The 17,975-nt window shown below is 56.7% G+C and overlaps 4 protein-coding genes across 9 annotated transcripts in view; 3 read left to right on the top strand and 1 right to left on the bottom strand.

The window, feature by feature from the left end:
• The window catches only part of CACNA2D2 (calcium voltage-gated channel auxiliary subunit alpha2delta 2), a 156,056-nt gene extending 153,976 nt beyond the window's left edge, over positions 1–2,080 (top strand). Inside the window, exons 21-29 of the mRNA XM_011364753.1 lie at positions 79–129; positions 362–433; positions 541–693; positions 836–888; positions 1,009–1,064; positions 1,224–1,350; positions 1,534–1,643; positions 1,742–1,824; positions 1,940–2,080. Of these exons, the coding sequence (XP_011363055.1) occupies positions 79–129; positions 362–433; positions 541–693; positions 836–888; positions 1,009–1,064; positions 1,224–1,350; positions 1,534–1,643; positions 1,742–1,824; positions 1,940–2,080 (846 nt within the window). The remainder of the gene's footprint in view (positions 1–78; positions 130–361; positions 434–540; positions 694–835; positions 889–1,008; positions 1,065–1,223; positions 1,351–1,533; positions 1,644–1,741; positions 1,825–1,939) is intronic.
• A 3,974-nt stretch (positions 2,081–6,054) lies between these two features.
• TMEM115 (transmembrane protein 115) lies at positions 6,055–10,723 on the top strand. Of its 2 annotated transcripts, none has more exons than XR_002781456.1 (2): positions 6,055–7,520; positions 9,939–10,029. XR_002781456.1 is itself a non-coding variant. In XM_011364686.2 (2 exons), exons 1-2 carry the CDS (start codon positions 6,600–6,602, stop codon positions 10,138–10,140), a joined length of 1,053 nt encoding a protein of 350 aa, XP_011362988.1. In that variant the 5' UTR covers positions 6,064–6,599; the 3' UTR covers positions 10,141–10,723. The 2 variants fall into 2 exon arrangements, 1 of the variants encoding a protein (XP_011362988.1); XM_011364686.2 differs by having other exon boundaries at positions 6,064–7,450; positions 9,939–10,723.
• Positions 10,724–11,332: 609 nt separating this feature from the next.
• On the bottom strand, positions 11,333–13,950 carry LOC105295142 (cytochrome b561 domain-containing protein 2). 2 transcript variants are annotated; one of them, XM_011364689.2, is made up of 4 exons: positions 13,819–13,950; positions 13,239–13,390; positions 12,847–12,884; positions 11,333–12,159 (listed from the first exon to the last, which is right to left on the bottom strand). In XM_011364689.2, the coding sequence occupies exons 2-4, from the start codon at positions 13,363–13,365 to the stop codon at positions 11,656–11,658; spliced, it is 669 nt and encodes a 222-aa protein (XP_011362991.1). In that variant the 5' UTR covers positions 13,366–13,390; positions 13,819–13,950; the 3' UTR covers positions 11,333–11,655. The 2 variants fall into 2 exon arrangements, with proteins under 2 accessions (XP_011362991.1, XP_011362992.1); XM_011364690.2 differs by having other exon boundaries at positions 13,239–13,383; positions 13,819–13,911.
• On the top strand, positions 13,744–17,447 carry NPRL2 (NPR2 like, GATOR1 complex subunit). 4 transcript variants are annotated; one of them, XM_011364687.2, is made up of 11 exons: positions 13,744–14,215; positions 14,737–14,828; positions 14,921–15,089; positions 15,238–15,346; positions 15,707–15,843; positions 15,935–16,032; positions 16,154–16,190; positions 16,309–16,402; positions 16,478–16,595; positions 16,875–17,017; positions 17,095–17,447. In XM_011364687.2, exons 1-11 carry the CDS (start codon positions 14,138–14,140, stop codon positions 17,160–17,162), a joined length of 1,143 nt encoding a protein of 380 aa, XP_011362989.1. In that variant the 5' UTR covers positions 13,744–14,137; the 3' UTR covers positions 17,163–17,447. The 4 variants fall into 4 exon arrangements, with proteins under 4 accessions (XP_011362989.1, XP_023389117.1, XP_023389118.1 ...); XM_023533349.1 differs by having other exon boundaries at positions 14,001–14,215; positions 15,238–15,379; XM_023533351.1 differs by having other exon boundaries at positions 14,086–14,215; positions 14,694–14,828; positions 15,238–15,379.
• The last annotated feature ends 528 nt before the right edge of the window (positions 17,448–17,975 follow it).

Consider the following 17,975-nt stretch of genomic DNA (forward strand, 5'->3'; position numbering starts at 1 on the left):
TGGGGACCCAGATAGATGCAGGGTAATGGGAGGGAGGAAAAACTGGTGGGCACCTTACGGTCCTTGCTCTCTGCCCAGCAGTGCGGCCCCAGCAGCCACTGTGAGATGGACTGTGAGGTTAACAACGAGGTATGTGTACCCTGAACCCTAGCTCCCCCACTCCTGGACTTCTTAGTCCCAGCTGCAACTCCTAGCCCATCCCTTGGCCTGTGGGTCTCAACATCCCACCCTGACCTCACAGCGTTACCAGAACTGGGGGAAGTGGTGCTCCCTCCACTTGACCGCTGGATTGCCAGGGTCTGGGGAGGAAGGTCCAGGCTTGAGCCCCTCTCCATCTTCCTCTCCCTTCCCTACCTCCCAGGACCTGCTCTGTGTCCTCATCGATGATGGGGGATTCCTGGTGCTGTCAAACCAGAACCATCAGTGGGACCAGGTGAGGATCAGGAAGAGAGTGGAAGGAGGGGCTCTGGGATTGATTGAGCCTTCTGGGGGCATGACGCTGCTAGCCCTGTGACTATGGTCTCCTCCCGGCATCCCCAGGTGGGCAGGTTCTTCAGTGAGGTGGATGCCAACCTGATGCTGGCACTCTACAATAACTCCTTCTACACCCGCAAGGAGTCCTACGACTATCAGGCAGCCTGTGCCCCTCAGCCCCCAGGCAACCTGGGTGCCGCGCCCCGGGGTGTCTTTGTGGTGAGCCCCAACAATGCCTGGCCTGGAGGTGGGGGGGCTGGGAGACCTGCCTACAGATGACCTCCCACCTCTGACGAGAGAGCTGGGGGTGACCCGGGTCCATGGGCAGCAATGGCAGCCCATGCCCCTCTTTCTGCTGTAGCCCACCATCGCAGACTTCCTTAACCTGGCCTGGTGGACCTCAGCTGCGGCCTGGTGAGTCCTACCAGGGAGAGGGGTCAGGGAGGACGCTCCCTGGCAGGAAGGGCTCAAGAGAAATGGGGCAGGGTATTGGCCTCTTCTGACCACTCCCACTTGGTGACCCATGTCCTGCAGGTCCTTGTTCCAGCAGCTTCTGTATGGCCTCATCTACCACAGCTGGTTCCAGGCAGGTAGGTAGGGCTTTGGTGGCCCCTCCTCAACCCCTCCCCCCCAACTGCGCAGAGACCGATCCCAAAGGGAGGGGATGGCTTAATTAAGCTGAGCATTGCTGAGGCCTGAGATGGTGCCAGGGTGTAGGGTTGGGACTAAAGCGCTCTGGGTCCTCGCAGACCCCGCGGAGGCAGAAGGCAACCCCGAGGCACGCGAGAGCAGCTGCGTCATGAAACAGACCCAGTACTACTTCGGGTCAGTGAACGCCTCCTACAACGCCATCATTGACTGCGGAAACTGCTCCAGGTGCCGGCAAGGGCGGGAACGGAGGCGGGGGACCGGAGGGACTGGACCGAAGAGGGGACAGAGGGCGTGGCCAGGGATAGGGCCTGCCGGGTGGTTGCCGGGTCGGGCTGAGGCTGCAGCGGGGCGGGGACAGGACGGAGGGGTGGGGCGAACATCAACGCCCCGCCCCTCTGCCTCCTGCAGGCTGTTCCACGCGCAGAGACTGACCAACACGAACCTTCTCTTCGTGGTTGCGGAGAAGCCGCTGTGCAGCCAGTGTGAGGCTGGCCGTCTACTGCAGAAGGAGACTCACTGTATCCTGCCCCCGCCGCTCCCCACCGCGCGCCCCCCTCCCGCTCCGCGCGCCCCCTCCGTGCCGCCGCAGCCTCCTTGACTCCCCACCCATGCCCAGCGGATGGCCCGGAGCAGTGCGAACTGGTACAGAGACCGAGATACCGGAGAGGTCCGCACATCTGCTTCGACTACAACGCGACGGTGAGCGGGGCGCGACGGACTTGACACCCGCTCCCCTCCCCCAGGGCTGGCGCTGCCCAGGGCCCTCCCCTGCCCCAGCGGCCCAGGTCGACCAGCTCCTTGTCTCTTCCCGCAGGAAGATACCTCAGACTGCGGCCGCGGAGCCTCCTTCCCGCCGTCGCTGGGCGTCTTGGTCTCCCTGCAGCTGCTGCTGCTCCTGGGCCTGCCTCCCCGGCCGCAGCCTCAAGTCCACGCCCACGCCTCACGCCGCCTCTAAGCGCCAACCCCCTCCCGCTCCAGGCCTCCCTGCCTTTGCCCTGCTCCCCGCCCCACACTTCACACCTTAGATCCTCGCACCTCCCTCACTGAAGGACCTGAACTGCACCAGGCCCGAGAGCCTTGGAGTGGGTTCCCACAGGAGGGCGCCACAGGCCTTTGGCCCCCCAAGTCACAACTTGCTGCTGTCAAAATGTCCCCAGACCCCTCATTCCCACTGGACTCACCCACCCCCAGGGCTGGAACAGGGAAGCCACAGTACTGGTGCGAAACCAGGCCTCACTGCCGGCGCTGCCTGGGGCGGGCGAGGGAGGGGGGCCTTTGTATGGGAGAACTAAGCCCCGCCCCAGCTGGACTCCTAACCTGGCCCTTCCGCCCCTCCTAGGACAGTCTGAATCCCCTGGGAATGAAGGAGGGAGTTGAGGTGGGTGGCTTGAGGCCTGTGCAGCCCAGCTTAAGTCTTAGCAGGAGAGAGGTCCTGGGGCAGCCCCCCAATGGGCTCCTGTCCCTCTCAAGCCTACATCCTCCTCCCCATCCCTCGAGCCCTGCAGGTGTCAAAACAGTGACAGTAACACTGGCTCAGACACAACCCCAAACACACCTGGAGCCCTGAGGGCAGAAACTGAACTCACATTAGACATGCCCTGGAGGACACACACACACACACAGACTCCCAGGGGTGGGGGGAGGGGCTCACAAAGCCTTACACAGGGCAAGGGGCTGGTGGGAGGGTTGGCACGCGCACACTTCCATCTCCTGCTCACTACCCGCCTCTAATCTGACCTGCAGCCCAGCTGGTCCTCCATCTCTAAAGCTGAATGTCAAACAGTGCCAAATGCTGGGACAGTGGGTAAAGACCCCTCTGTCCCACCCTAGCTGCCAGTGTCTCCTAAATGCCCCTTCCCCCTCCCCCAGGTGCTCATTGTAACCATTTCTCACTAGTGTCAGGCCTCCAGTGGGACCACATGCCACTGCCTGCACCCCTCGGCAGAGGAACCCCCACCAGACATCGCCCTTTGCCTTAGCAGGAGTGATTGGATTGCTCCTGCCTGGGCCATCCCACCCCTAATCTGGCCCTTACACACTCAGGCCTGTGCCCACGTCCTGTCACCTTCCCACTCACACACATACTCCCTGCCCCCAGGAGGTCAAACTGTACCTCCCTGCTGAACACACACTTACGCACACATACACACATATACACACACTGTGCACACAGAGGCTGGGCCTGGGCACAGCTCTTCACACCATTCATTCTGGTCATTTCTCCCAAAGGCATCCCAGCCTGGGGGCCAGTGGGGGATTGAGGGCAGGGGGATGTGGCCACGGGGTTCAGATGGACTGGGAGGAGGGGGGAGGGTGATGCATTAATTAATGGCTCCGTTAATTAATGTCATGTTGCTTGTCGCTTTCTCAGTGTGTGTATGGTCCATGCCCGCTGCTGGTGCCAGGGTGGGCGCCCATGCTGTACACCCAGCCTAGATGCCAGCCGTGTCTTGTGGGGGCGTGTGTGTAACTGTAGTGTAGTCAGGTGCTCAATGGAGAATATAAAAATAAAAAGAATCAAACATATACAGAAAAATAAATATATATTTTAAGTTTAAAAAACAGAAAAACAGACAAAACAATTCCCATCAGGTAGTTGTCTAATCCCCAGCTGGGTCTGATCCTGCTCATCACCCACCCGACCTGGCGGCCCCCTCACTTTGGGCTCAGGGGGTCTGTGGGGGACTGGGGGGCCATTTCCTTTTCTCTGCCCTTTTTTTTGGTTGTTCTATTTTGTACAGACAAGTCGGAAAAACAACAGCGACAAAAAAGTTCAGAAACTTTGTAAAATACTGTGTGTGTGATTCCTTGTAAAATATTTTCAAATGGTTTATTACAGAAGATCAGTTATTAAATAATGTTCATATTTTCACTTCAAATGGTTCCCATCCACTGTGTCTGCCCTGGGGTGAGGATTGGGTAGCTTGAAGAGACCCACTTAGCACTCAGCTGGGAGCGAAGGCCATAGCAATCCGGGACCTGGGTGGGCGCAAGGCCTCCTGATTTAGGCAGGCATCCCGCCATCGGGTCAGACCACTGGTCTAGTGGGCAGGTCTTCCACCCAAAGCAGAGAGTACCAGGCCTGAGTCCAGGCCCTGGCATCTGAAGGCCCAGTGCTGCTGTCTGGAGGAGCCAGGATCTGGTCTACCTATAAGCATGACTGCCCAGGGGAGGCTCAAGGCCCTGTGCTCTGTGGCCACTGCTGCTCACACTCGAACCCAACTCGGTCAGTTTCTGCAACTCCTCTCAGGCCTCCCTCCAGCCGGCCTTACGCCCTTGTTCATTTTAATCCCAACTCTCAATAGTCACCCCTAGTCTGTGCGACTGAGTTCTTTTCAAGGTAAAATACATAACCACCGATGCAGAAGTTTCCCGACGCTGCTGACACTCTCTTACAATACTCAGCACTCACCCAGTGACAGGCAGCTGAGTCCTCACCACAACTTTAGAGTTGGGTACTAGTTTATCCCCATACTGCAGATGAGTAAAGTGAGAGAGGATAAATCATATTTCCCTGGATGAGAAAAGCAAGAAATCAGCAAAGGTTTCAGAGGAGGTGGCCTGGGGCTCGAGCAGGGGCGGGGAGGGGGGATCTTAGATGGTTAAAAAAAAAAAAATGGAGGAGAGAATTCCAAGCCTTAGAGAAGACAGCTTTCCTCACTCTTCTGCAGAGGCTGCCCACCGAGCAACGCCTAACTAGCAACCCCTAAGACAGCCCCCATGCCCTGACAATGTCCCGGAAGTCCTGGGGTAGGGCTGCCCGATAAAATACGAAACATCCAATCAAATTTGAATTTCAGATAAACAACGAATAGTTTTTAGTATGTTTCCAATATTGAATGGGACATAACTATACTAAAAAAATGGGGGATATGCTTATACTAAAAAATTATTCGTTGCTTATCCAAAATTCAAATTTCAGCACCCTCCGTTTTAATTTGCTAAATCTGGTAACCCTATCTTGGGGTGGCATCTAGTGGGAACCCACATACCAGACAAAGATAAAGGATGTCAACACCCTCTGTAATCTAGAAGGCTACACACACAATGGCAGATCAGTGGCTGCAAGGAAGGGATTCTGCACTTTATAAATGTACTTTGTCATATAACTATTTTATAGATATAGGCACATTTTTAAAAAGTAACTCAAGACGATCAGTTTGCACAGGACAAAACCTGCCAGAAGCCACCGTTGCAGTGAAGCGGGGACCCAGGGCCAGTCTTATCCAAGTTTGTGGGGAGACCTCTTTTCCTCTGAGCCAGCAATCAGAAGTTCCTGGTGGGGAGGAGAGTCACTGAGAGCTGCCAAGCCTTGCCTCTTTGGGGGCAGAAGACCTGAGTTTGAGTCGCGGCTCCAGATTACATGTAACAAGGGCAGCGTGGGCAACACGCTCAGCACCCAGGCTGAATTGGCATTTTATACTGCATTCTCCATGGGCCCTCACAGTAGATCCTGTCATCATCTCCATTTTACAGTCCATGAAACTGAGTTTCAACAAAGTTCAGGAATCTGGCGAATGTCACACAGCCACCAAATGGCAGAGCAAGAATTCCAAGCTGGGTCACATCTCATACTTACAATACAACCTAAGTCGGCATGTGCCAGGACCATCCGACGTTCTTATCTACACTCCTGCCCACAATGACACACCCATTCAGATATACATGCACGGGGAGCCACTCCTTCCTGAGAATTCAGCAAGCGTGTGAACTGCTGTCGTGGTGCCGCCGGTACCCGCCGCTTTCCCAAGGTTAGCGATGCTCCTTCACCCACTCCCACCTCCCGAGAACCTGCGCAACCGTTCCTGAGAACTACAACTCCCAAGCACATCCTCCACTCGCCGCCTACAGGAACGGCCTGAGCGCACAGCCTCCAGGGAATTGTAGTTCTACCCAGAACCCTGGCTTCCGCTCGTCCCGTTTCCGCCGAGGACTCGGTGTCCCAGCCTGCCGCGGAGCCGGAAGACCTTCGCCAAGAGGGCATCCCGCTGCCGCCCGGGGTGCGCAAGCGCAGCGCTCCTGTTTGTCGGCGCTTGAGAAGGGAGGAGGTACGATCGAAGCCGAGACTCAGGCCGAGCCGGAGACGACTAGACTTGATTTGGGCCCAGAACTAGGCTCCAGTCCTTCAGGGACCGTAGGACCCCGGAGTGGATGGAGAAGGCCCAGCCCTGAGATTGACGCCAGCCCAGGTGGCCTGGCGCGGGGCCCACAGGGCAGGCGGGCAGGCTTGCGGAAGCCTTCCAGGGCCTTCCCTCAGGTCCCCGGCGAGGGCCCTAGGCCCCAGGCCCCGGCCCCCGACCAGGCCCGGCTCGGCACTTTGGGAGCTGACCCAACCAGAAGTGGAGCCTTCACCGGGGCCATAGGCCAGTGATTAGGCCGGCCCTGGGCCTCCCGTCGGGGCCGGACTGGTACGAGGCCCCGGGGAGGCCCCCAGCCCACTAGACCCTTCCCTCAGGCCGACGCCCGCCGAGAAGATGCAGCGCGCCCTACCCGGCGCCCGCCAGCACTTGGGGGCCATCCTCGCCAGCGCCAGCGTGGTGGTGAAGGCTCTGTGCGCGGCGATACTCTTCCTTTACCTGCTGTCCTTCGCCGTGGACACGGGCTGCCTGGCGGTTACCCCAGGCTATCTCTTTCCGCCCAACTTCTGGATCTGGACCCTGGCCACCCATGGGCTGATGGAACAGCACGTGTGGGACGTGGCCATCAGCCTTGCCACAGTGGTGGTAGCTGGACGTCTGCTGGAGCCCCTTTGGGGGGCCTTGGAGCTGCTCATCTTCTTCTCAGTTGTGAACGTGTCTGTGGGGCTGCTGGGGGCCTTTGCCTACCTCCTCACCTACATGGCTTCCTTCAACTTGGTCTACCTTTTCACTATCCGCATCCACGGCGCCCTGGGCTTTCTAGGTGGTGTTCTGGTGGCACTCAAGCAAACCATGGGGGACTGTGTGGTCCTGCGCGTACCCCAGGTGCGCATCAGCGTGGTACCCATGCTGCTCTTGGGGCTGCTGCTGCTGCTACGGCTGGCCACGCTGCTCCAGAGCCCAGCACTGGCCTCCTATGGCTTTGGGCTGCTTTCCAGTTGGGTGTATCTTCGCTTCTATCAGCGCCATAGCCGAGGCCGAGGGGACATGGCCGACCACTTTGCGTTCGCCACCTTCTTCCCTGAGATCCTGCAGCCTGTGGTGGGGCTGTTGGCGAACTTGGTGCACAGCCTCCTGGTGAAGGTTAAGATATGCCAGAAGACGGTGAAGCGCTATGATGTGGGGGCCCCATCCTCCATCACCATCAGCCTCCCGGGCACAGACCCTCAAGACGCGGAGCGGAGAAGGTACTGTGGAATCTTCTGAAACGTTGTTGAGCTAGGAGTGTATTTGTTAAGTCACATTCCATCCATCAAGGTATTTGTTGTCTATAGGCTGGCAGCCAAGGGTCGGGTGTTGGAGCAGATTCCGGAAGAGATCAAATCCGGTTTGTGGCCTTGAGGAACTCAGCCTTTAGGTGTCTGGGTTCCAGTAGGTGCTTTTCAACGTTAGGGAATGTTGCTCTTCTCACCACTCAGGCTGCTTAACAAGTCTCAAGAAATGTGCAGTTTCCTTTGGTGCTGTGTGAGGAGCTGATGGAGAGCCAGGTACACACGTAACCCTGCTCGTACCTCAGAACCTTGGAATCCTAGACACTGGTTCTGTGGGAGCCAGAAACAACCTGCTGGTCCTTGAGGAGGAGGAACAGAGAAGGAGACCTGGGATCCTTAAGAGGCAGTCTGAGCCACCCCAATTTTCAGTTGCTGAACCATGTCCTCTTCCTGGATCCTGTGCTGCTTATTGAGGGGGAAGCTTGGGGCATTACTAGACTTACCCCGCCCTCCAGCAGGCATGTTACCAAAACCAGGGGACAGGCCACGTGACCCCAGGGAATGGAGACACCCCTTCATTATCTGTAAACCTAGCTATTTGCAGAGGCCTTAGCTGAGTTATTTACTCAGTGCACCCTGGCCAGGGCAGATCTTTTTCCAGCTCTTTCTCTCTCCCTGGTCTGTTGCCCCACCAGGGTGGTCACAGCTCTGTTTGCACCATTATTCTTGGGTTGTTTTGAGGCAATTACTTGAGTAATGATATCTGGAGCAGGCTCTGTTCCGACTTGCTGCATTTGTCTCAGGCTTCTATTTTTGCTCACCTGTGGAATGGGTTCTTGGCAACTTTATGAATTCAGCTGAAGAGCTAGCCCTGTGCTTACTATCCACTGGGTCTGTGGAGCTGAGGGACACATCCTTTTCTTGAAGGAGTTTCCAGCTGAGGAAGGGCCACAGATCACTACGGTCCAAAGTGGCAGGTATTACAGGGCATAATTAGGGCCCTACAGTTTGCGCCCCTGTGGCTGACGAATCCTAAAGGTGGAGGTCTGTCTTAACCTCATCCAGCAGAGGAGATGGAGCCAGGATGGCTGGGCCTGGTAGAAACTGCTGTCTTCAGAGCTATTCGGGTAGGGTCAGGCCCCAGTGGCAGCTCCTCCTCCAGTGAGGGGTCTTAAATTGTTAGGTTTGGCAGGACACTCAAAACAGCTTTGCTCAGGCCCAAGAAAATAGCCTGGTGGATGCAGACCGGGGGGCGTCAGGATGTGGCACAGCCTTGTGATTGTGAGCTTACTCTTGGATGGGGGTTACTCTTCCAATCACTTTGACATCTGGCTGCATGTCACTCCCAGACACGAAGGGCTACTAGTAGTGGGACCCAGGGTTTCTTATCTTTGACAGTTGTGAGGAAATGACTAGCAAGCCACTCTCTGCCTCGGGAGGCCTTTGACAGAATCGACAGGCAATCTCCGGGATGGGATTCTGGGTAGCAGCAGAGGAAGACTATCTTGTCTGTGCCAACTTGCCATGTGCCAGGCTGGAGCACAGTAGAAGTATGCTGCGATTTTCTGTCCCCATGTCATTGTTGCCTCCCCATCATGTTCCCTGGCACGGTAGAGATCTTGCTTCTCTGCTGGAACTTGGAAGGCTAACAGGCTGTCTCCCATGCTGGTCGCACAGAGAGGTGGAGGCATCAGGGGTCCACAGTGGTACCAAGTGCGCATGTATACCTTCTCGTGAACTTTCCCACCTCCCGCAGAATGGGGTCTCCGGGGGTCTGCCCAGAGAACCAGTGCCCTACCCATGTAGGCTGTTTGTCCTTCCTCTCTTGCTACAAGGACTCAATGTGCCCCTACCATAACACAGCCCTGGTGGCTTTGGGGATTCTTCTGGGAAAGAGAATATTAGAATCGGTTAGGAGTGGGCTGACCCACGTTGGCCCTGCTTCCCAGGCTAAGAGCCAAGGCAGGTGCTTGAGTCCCAGCCTTCACCACAGACCCTTGCCAGGAGGCTCAGAACACCCCCAGTAAGGAGCAGGGAGTAGTAATTACTTTCTCCGGGGATGCCACTGCCCAGGCAGAAACTCCCGTATCCAGGGACTTGGCCTTCTATCCATCTACCCTGGAGCACCAGCTCTGCCACCCCTATGCACCACCCTCAGAACCATTCCTGGGGCTGGCCTGGTGGGCACTCTGGCAGACACCCAGCTGGCCTTCTCAGCCTGGGGGGGCCCCAGCTATGGAGGGAAGGCTCTACAGCCTTGACATCCTCATTCCGATGGCAGAGTGGACCCTGATCCAAGCCCTGAGGAACCTTGGGCCCTGCACGAGAAGGGGAACACATAGGCTTCTGAAGGGTTCTGACAAAGGGATCCGAGTGGTAAGGGGCGGCAGCTTCATGAGGGCAGAGTCCAGGGCTGAGCCAAGTCCAAACCCAGAGTGACCTGTCATCTTTCCTCTGGCCCCAGGCAACTGGCCCTGAAGGCCCTCAATGAGCGACTGAAGAGAGTGGAGGACCAGTCCGTCTGGCCAAGCATGGACGACGATGAAGAGGCTGGGGCCAAGGTGGACAGCCCCCTGCCCTCAGACAAGGCCCCCACACTCCCAGGGAAGGGGGCTGCCCCAGAATCCAGCCTGATTACCTTCGAGGCAGCTTCCCCGAAGCTGTAACTGCAGACCACCTTGAGTTTAGCACCTCCTCTCCCCAGCCCCCCTTGACACCCTCTCAGCTACTCTAGGGCACTGACTGCTCTGAGAGGGACGATGGCCTGCTAGGGGTTTTCACGGCCTTCCGCTATTTCTCGCCAACACTACCCAGGACTTTTGCTACCTGGTTCCAACTCCAGACAACCACTATGTCAGGCATGGGGCCTCTGAAGTATCAACCAGCCCAGGCCAACTGAGGTAAGACTGAGCCTCAGCCCCAAGCAAGAGGCTGCAGGGACACTGCTGCCACAGCTCCTGGGCCAACCTTCACACCTGATACTGGTTGCCGAGAGCCTTGAGCCAAGGCAAGGACTTGCCAAAAACATTCTGGGGGTCCAGCCAGTGCAGGAGCCAGCACAGGGCTGCACATCCCCGCCCACCCCCAGAAGGACTGTGTTCATGTCAAGATTTCTGGTTCCCTCTGCTGTGGTCACGGCTGCTTCTAGGCCAGAACAGCCACAGCTCCCAGGTATTTTCTACAGGACCACTGGAGTGGGCAGCCGAGCCCAGCCGCGCAGTATCAATAAAGCAGTTCTTTGAGGTATGACTCCCGGGCTCTGTCAGATCACCTTGTGCAGCCCCTCCCTCCATCATGCTCAACTGCAAAGTTAGAGACTTCAGGTTCAAGGGCTCAGTCCCCACAGCAACTCCTGCTGGATAAGCAGCCATCGCCCTCACTCTCCCTCCCCATCACCACTTGCGCACTGCCAAGCAGGCGTCCCAGAGCTGTTACCTCCCTTTCTCTCCCTGCCCAGGGGATCTGACAGTTGAGGGCCTGTCATAAGAATCGTCCTTATCCATGGCTCACCTCCAAGACAGTGCTCAATGCTTGACACTTATGGAGGCGGCCCATCTCCAGCTGCCATCCTGCCATTGTCCAGATCTAACCCCACAGAATGAGACTCCAGCACAGTGGGCAGCTGGAAGACCGAAGAACACACGGTGGTACCATCCACAACCACAGCCCTAGGGCCTGCGAGGGCCCTGAGTGGCATGGGACACTCAGCAGCCAGATCCTGGGGGCTTGTGTGCTGGGAGAGCTTCGGCCTCTCGCTGAGCAGCCAGGGGTGGGGTCCCGGTCTCCGCACTGCCCTTTGTTCATGCTAATTGCATCAGCGAGAACTATCCCCAACTCTGGGCTATTCCCCCCATCCGGTCTTTTCAGTCACTTTTTTATTTCACTTTTTTTTCTCCTGTAATTTCTGGACATACCAGTACAAGTATGAGTTGAGTTGCTGGGGAGGCAGTCTTGACACCCAGCTTGCTCCAGACACATGATCCATTAGCGCCGCAAGAGAGGAGACAGGAGGCACTCCAGTGTGAGAAGCAATGTCACACACGGATGTCACACACAGGACTCCTACCAGAGCCCCAGTGCCTGAGGTGTCCCTGTGACCTAGTCAGCTGAGAAAGTCCAGGTGGTCCCAGCCCCAGTTCCTACACTGACGGGCAAATCCAGGCTTCCAGGCTGAGAAGAGCTCACGGCTGAATCCTCTTGCGGTACAAGTAAGCATTGCTTACCTGGTTCATGATGACCAAGCTGGTAATAACGGGGCATAGCACAGCCAGGTACCAGACCCCACCAGTGACAGTGGCAGTGAACCAGAGCGAGCACATGCCCAACAAGAGGCTGGCACTACCCAGAAGGTAGCCCACTAGCCCAGAAGTGGCATGGTACAGCTTGAGCTTGGCCAGGGGCCATCGGGGCAGCAGTTTGGGGTAGAGCAGCCCCACCCCACCTGAGCACTGCAGCCCTGCCCACAGCACAGCTAGCAGCCCTGCCCTCCCATGCCATGTGGCCAGGTGGCCTTTGCCAAGCTGTTCCTTGTGGAGGATGACAAGACCCAGGCCCAGCAGTGCACACAGAAGGGCCAACAGCTGCAGTACCCAGTGGCAGCGTGCTCGGCCTTTCCGCGAGAGGGAGCGCAGCAGCGAACTCTCAGGAGAGAAGACCAGCAGTGCCTCCGTCATCAGGAAAGAGAACTGGGGAGACAGGAATGAGAAACTAAGTGAGTCCTGCCCGGCAGAAGAGAAGAGGGATTTAGATAACCTCAGCTGCCCATCAATCTGGGCTGATTCCCCTCCATTCTCTCCCCACTGACAAAAGTATCCATTTATCGGGCTGACATTGAGACCTCCATCTGGGACAGAACACCTGCCCCGAGGAACCAGCAAGAGGTACCCCTCCATACTTCTTCCTAGGTGCTGTTCTGAAATGTCATCTCTGCTATTACCCCAGAAAACACAAGGTTTGAGATGTGCACTTATAAATGATTCACAAGCCTTGTTTCCCCAAACGGGGCTGGATACAATTTCTTGGTAGAGCTGGCCAAGCGGGTGCACTGTGTCAAGGAAAATTAGATGCATCGCTATAAGTTAAAAAGGGACAGAGTTACAACCAAATGTGTTTTCTAAGCTTCCTGCCTGAAGGTGGGTGAGGGCTCATTTTGTGCTTAGACAAACCTTACCCATTTGCCCTGGGTCTTCAATACTCTAGTTCAAGTCTAGGATATAGACCACGGGCAGGAGTTGGAGCATGCAACTCCTCCAATCCCACATCCCATCCCTCCAGACATATTAAATGACCATAAGGATTCAGAGGCTACAAGGGCCACCACCCATACCTATGCTCCTTCCCACCCCTAAGAGCTGGCCAGGCCCACTACTTACAGCCAGAGACATAAGCACGGGGTGCCAGGAGAACAGACCTGGAACGAGAAGAGGAGGACTTGTGAAGCTGAGGAAGGACTTGTGAAGCCACACCAATACCTACGGGCTGAGGAATATGAGTAGCCCATCGCCCAAGGAAATGCTGCCAAAATGCGAGCCCCCTTCCCACCAAGTGGAGCACCAAGGCGAGGAAAGAGAAGCCAGGTATGTGGGACCTGGCCAAGCTGGCAGACCCCCCACATTCCTCTACTCCACCCCACTTATCCTTCCAGCATAGCATGTCCCTCAACCAGACCTTTCTCAGGAGTCAGGCCCAAGACTTCCTATTGCCCCTACTCCCCAGGTAAATATGGCAATTTTCTCCCCAGAAGTTAACTGTTAATTATACTTACTGGAGCCAGGCCTAGCAAGCACAGCCACAAAGATGGTGAAACCAAGGGCCACAAGGTGAGCAGCAGCCCCAGAGGCAGTGCGCAGGGCTCTGTAGATGTGCGACTCAGTCTCCACCGAAAGGGCCATGGTCAACCAGGCCAGTGGCTGTAGCCTGAAAACATAGTAGAATCAGCAAGGATCTCCGATGCCCACTGTCCAGTCCACTCTTCTCACTGGAGCAAGAGTTGCAGGTCAGGAATGCCACTCTCTTCCAAGATTTTAAGGTAGGAAGGGACAGTATCAAAACATGCACCAGAAATAGTAGAGGACCGGCGCCCTGTCAGCATGTACCTGCACCTGAACTGGCACTGATCACTTGCCCACCTTCCAGGTAAGATGCGCAAAGCTGTGTAACAGACTACAAATCCCCGCGTGCATCACGCCGTCGCCAGGCGAGAGAGCCAGCTGGAGCGGCATGAAGCACCACGGGAATTGTAGTTCCCAGCTGCGACAAACTTGCAGCCTGAATCCCTTCGCACGCAGCCTTCTCACGTGCCGCAGGCACGCTGCCCCTACACGCTAGGGATTCGCCTGCCTCACCCGCAGCGCCGACCCGATGCGGTGGTTTCCTCCTGAGAAAGCGGGATACTTGGGGCACTGCCGCGCGCACCGCCGCTCCGTCGCGGCGCCGCCTCACTTCCGGGTGTGATGTCTACCCACCCGGGATTTCCTGGGACGAGCCCCCTCCGCAGCCACACCTCCGCGTCGCGCTGCGCAGGCGTTGTCGATCGGACGGCTTCACGGAGTGTGAGTGCGCAGGCGTGCTTGACCGGACAGCCGAGGCCTCCGAGTTTTTCTTTGAAAGGTGTTCCCAGGGATCCCGGCGCTTAGAGCCACGGTCCTGGGTCCCGCTAGTGCCATGGGCAGCGGCTGCCGCATCGAATGCATATTCTTCAGCGAGTTTCACCCCACACTGGGACCCAAGATCACCTATCAGGTGCCATCCGGGCTTGCGGGGCTGAGGGGCGGGGGCGGGAAATTGGGACGCTTTCGGGAGCTCAGCCCGCTGCCTGAAAGCGGTGGATCCCCGTTCTCGTGCAGCATGCAGTCCCGCCACTCCTTCATTAGCGGATAATCGTAAACCGAGAGGATACTCAGACCCAAGTCTCAGGCTCCCGTGTGGCGGGCCAGACAAACATCACAAAAGCAGTGATTATGGAAAATCGGGCTGTGGGGATCCAGGGAAGGTACCACGTCCCTCGAGAGGTGGGGATAGGTGATCCACTACTATCCCCGGATGCACAGGAATTTAGGTGATGGGGGAGAGAGTGTGCCAAGTAGAAGGAACAGCATATGCAAAAGCCAGGAGGCAAGTGAGAACATAGCATGTGTTTGGAAACACAAAAGAGTAGTAGTCCTGGGTGGGTGGGAGAAGAGGGCTTAGGCCTTGGGGTTTTACTGTTTACTCTGCCTAGTCCTAAGGTCTACTAAGGAGCCTGTTACCACCCGCCTCCCCAGGTTCCCGAGGACTTCATCTCCCGGGAGCTGTTTGACACCGTCCAAGTGTACATCATCACCAAGCCAGAGCTGCAGAACAAGCTCATCACTGTGTGAGGCCCTAGCTGGGGGAGTTCTGTGGAGGCGTGGACAGGCTTGTGAGTGGGAGGAGCCTGACTTTGTTCCCACCTTTCCCCCTGTCCAGCACAGCTATGGAGAAGAAACTGATCGGCTGCCCTGTGTGCATCGAGCACAAGAAGTACAGCCGCAATGCTCTGCTCTTCAACCTGGGCTTCGTGTGTGATGCCCAGGCCAAGACCTGTGCCCTCGAGCCCATCGTCAAAAAGCTGGCCGGCTACCTGACCACACTGGAGGTCTGCCACACTGTGGGCTTGGGTGGAAGGGCAGGCAGAGTTGGGGAACACATGTCTCCAAAGCTCTCCAGACCTAGGAATCTGCCAGGACAGGATGCCAACCAGGGTTCACAGAGTGTACCCACCATGCTGTCCATGCTCCATCCAGCTAGAGAGCAGCTTCGTGTCCACGGAGGAGAGCAAGCAGAAGTTGGTGCCCATCATGACCATCTTGCTGGAGGAGCTTAATGCTTCAGGCCGGTGCACTCTACCCATCGGTATGGACCCGCCTCTGCAAGGACAACAGAAGGGTAGAGGAGGGATGGGAAAGTGACAGGGGAAGGTGAACCCAGCCAAGGACAAACTCATGAACAAATTCATGGCTAGGAAATAGCCATGAGCTGAGCTGATGTTGTCCACGGTCTAGTGCATGATGGGGCTGGGGATGGGGCAGGAGAGGCCAGCAGAGCTCTCTAGCTCTTTGCATGTTCCTTCCCTTCTCTGGACCTCGGTCTCTCGCTCCATAAAAGGAGAAGATTGGCCCTACCCAGAACCACCTGCCTGCCTCAAGGGTTGCTGGGAGGACTAGATGGTAATTGAAGGTCTCTTAGAAGAAATATGTGTGGTGCCCCCTGCAGATGAGTCCAATACCATCCACTTGAAGGTGATTGAACAGCGGCCTGACCCTCCTGTGGCCCAGGAATATGATGTACCTGTCTTTACCAAGGACAAGGAAGATTTCTTCAACTCACAGTGGGACCTCACCACACAGCAGGTGCGCCAGCCCTCCCGGGGTATCATCACCTAGGGCCGGCCACAGCCCTGGCCTCATCCCACCCCCACTGACCCAGCCCTGTCCTGCCCAGATCTTGCCGTACATTGATGGTTTCCGCCACGTCCAGAAGATCTCAGCCGAGGCAGACGTGGAGCTCAACCTCGTGCGCATCGCCATCCAGAACCTGCTGTGAGTGGGGCAACAATCACACCCATGACAGGGTCGCCAGCCAGGGAAGAGCCCAGGGGTCCCGAGTATGGCGGCTGGGAAGGCACGGCCCTCAGAAGCTGAGCACAGCTATCTCCCCCAGGTACTATGGTGTTGTGACACTGGTGTCCATCCTCCAGGTAGGTGAGTCTGGGGCCTGGTTATGTGGAGAGTGGATCATGTGACTGGGCCAGACTGGGGCTGTGTCAGACTTCCAAGCCCCTCACTCAGGCCCCTGTGTCTCCTGCTGCCCTCCAGTACTCCAATGTGTACTGCCCGACACCCAAGGTCCAGGACCTGGTAGATGACAAGTCCCTGCAGGAGGCGTGTCTGTCCTATGTGACCAAACAAGGTAGTGGTGGGCTCTGGGGGAGGCCATCTCGGGGAGGGCAGGGCCACCTGGAGAGCTGACCACTGGCATCCACAGGGCACAAGAGGGCCAGTCTCCGGGACGTGTTCCAGCTGTACTGCAGCCTGAGCCCTGGCACTACTGTGAGAGACCTCATTGGCCGCCACCCTCAGCAGCTGCAGCGCGTTGATGAAAGGTTGGTCAGAAGGGGATTCCCTGGGGTGTGAGGGGAGTGCCTGAGGGCAGATACACTCTCTCTGTCTCTCCATAGCCTCAGGTTAGAAAAGAAGCAGATTCTCAGGGAGCAGAATCATGTGGCACTGGTAGTCCAGGCAAGCTTCCTGGAGGTGATGAGCTTGGAGGCTAGTCCAGTCACTGAGACAAAATTGGAGGGGAGACTGCAGGAAAGGATTGGGCTGGCTGGAAGGAGGTCTGGCCAGGGCATCACCCCTCTCTCCCTCGACCCACACCTCAGGAAGCTGATCCAGTTCGGGCTTATGAAGAACCTCATCCGGAGACTACAGAAGTACCCTGTGCGGGTCTCTCGGGAGGAGCGGAGTCACCCTGCCCGGCTTTACACAGGATGCCATAGCTACGACGAGATCTGCTGCAAGACAGGTAGAGGCAGCTGGAGTGGGGTCAGGGCGGGGTGGCCAAGCCAAGGGTGCTGACCTCACCTCTACCACCCAACTCAGGCATGAGCTACCATGAGCTGGATGAACGCCTGGAAAACGACCCCAACATCATCATCTGCTGGAAGTGAGGCTGGCGAGGGCTGGACCCAGACACAGCTATAGCTACTTTCTCCCGTCTGGTGCATGAAGGCTAGACCAGCAGACTAGTCCATCCTGTCTCAAGGTTAATCCTCACTTCTGTAAATAAAGTCATCCATTTCAACCTACCTTTATTGAGTACCACCTCTGAGCCCGCCACCAGAGAACCAACAGTGGATGAAATAGCCATGGTCCTGGTGCCCTGGAGCGCCATCTGGTGGGTAGGGCCCGCAATGGACAAATAAATGTACCCGCTAATTAAAAACTGAAAGAAACAATCTGGAAGATGTGATGAAGAGAAGTGGGGTGGGAGCTGGGGCTGCTCTAGATTAGAGGAGCAAGAAAGGTCTTGTTGAGGTGACTGACTTAAACTGAGCCCTGAAGGAGGAAGAGTATTCCAGGGAGAGGGAACAGGTGCAGAAGCCCCAAAGCAAAAACCACTTTGGGATGTATGAGGAATCCAAGGGAGGCCCATGGGGGCTGGAACATCAGAGGCAAGGGGGAGAGGGGCAAGGAACAAAGTCCCGAGGTAGGAGAAGGAGCAAAAGCCTGATACTGCAGGGCTGCTGGTGAGATAGTATTTTGAGGGCCACAGGCAGCCATAGTCACCCTCATGCGAGGGAGTAATGTCTCGTGTACACTTTTAAAGGACTCCAGCTGCTCAGGAGGATCAGGAGTGGAAATGAGTCCAGTAAAAGGGCTCAGTACTGACCTCACGCGAGGTGATGGCAGCCTGGACTAGGATGCAGAGAAGTTGTGGGCCCCGCGCAGTATTTGAGGGGTCCTGCCAACAGGTGGAGCTG

Source organism: Pteropus vampyrus, unplaced genomic scaffold (genome assembly GCF_000151845.1).
Source record: "Pteropus vampyrus isolate Shadow unplaced genomic scaffold, Pvam_2.0 Scaffold100, whole genome shotgun sequence".
Lineage (NCBI taxonomy): Eukaryota > Metazoa > Chordata > Mammalia > Chiroptera > Pteropodidae > Pteropus > Pteropus vampyrus.

What these genes read in the sequence shown, in the direction of transcription:
- TMEM115 (XM_011364686.2), top strand. Translation starts at nt 6,600, where the DNA reads ATGCAGCGCGCCCTACCCGGCGCCCGCCAGCACTTGGGGGCCATCCTC. An exon ending in CAAGACGCGGAGCGGAGAAG is followed by an intron (nt 7,451 to 9,938) that starts GTACTGTGGAAT and finishes CTCTGGCCCCAG; the next exon opens with GCAACTGGCCCTGAAGGCCC.
- LOC105295142 (XM_011364689.2), bottom strand. Translation starts at nt 13,365, where the DNA reads ATGGCCCTTTCGGTGGAGACTGAGTCGCACATCTACAGAGCCCTGCGC. An exon ending in GCTTGCTAGGCCTGGCTCCA is followed by an intron (nt 12,885 to 13,238) that starts GTAAGTATAATT and finishes TTCTCGTTCCAG; the next exon opens with GTCTGTTCTCCTGGCACCCC. An exon ending in CCGTGCTTATGTCTCTGGCT is followed by an intron (nt 12,160 to 12,846) that starts GTAAGTAGTGGG and finishes CTGTCTCCCCAG; the next exon opens with TTCTCTTTCCTGATGACGGA.
- NPRL2 (XM_023533349.1), top strand. Translation starts at nt 14,138, where the DNA reads ATGGGCAGCGGCTGCCGCATCGAATGCATATTCTTCAGCGAGTTTCAC. An exon ending in CTGCAGCGCGTTGATGAAAG is followed by an intron (nt 16,596 to 16,874) that starts GTTGGTCAGAAG and finishes CCCACACCTCAG; the next exon opens with GAAGCTGATCCAGTTCGGGC. An exon ending in CGAGATCTGCTGCAAGACAG is followed by an intron (nt 17,018 to 17,094) that starts GTAGAGGCAGCT and finishes CACCCAACTCAG; the next exon opens with GCATGAGCTACCATGAGCTG.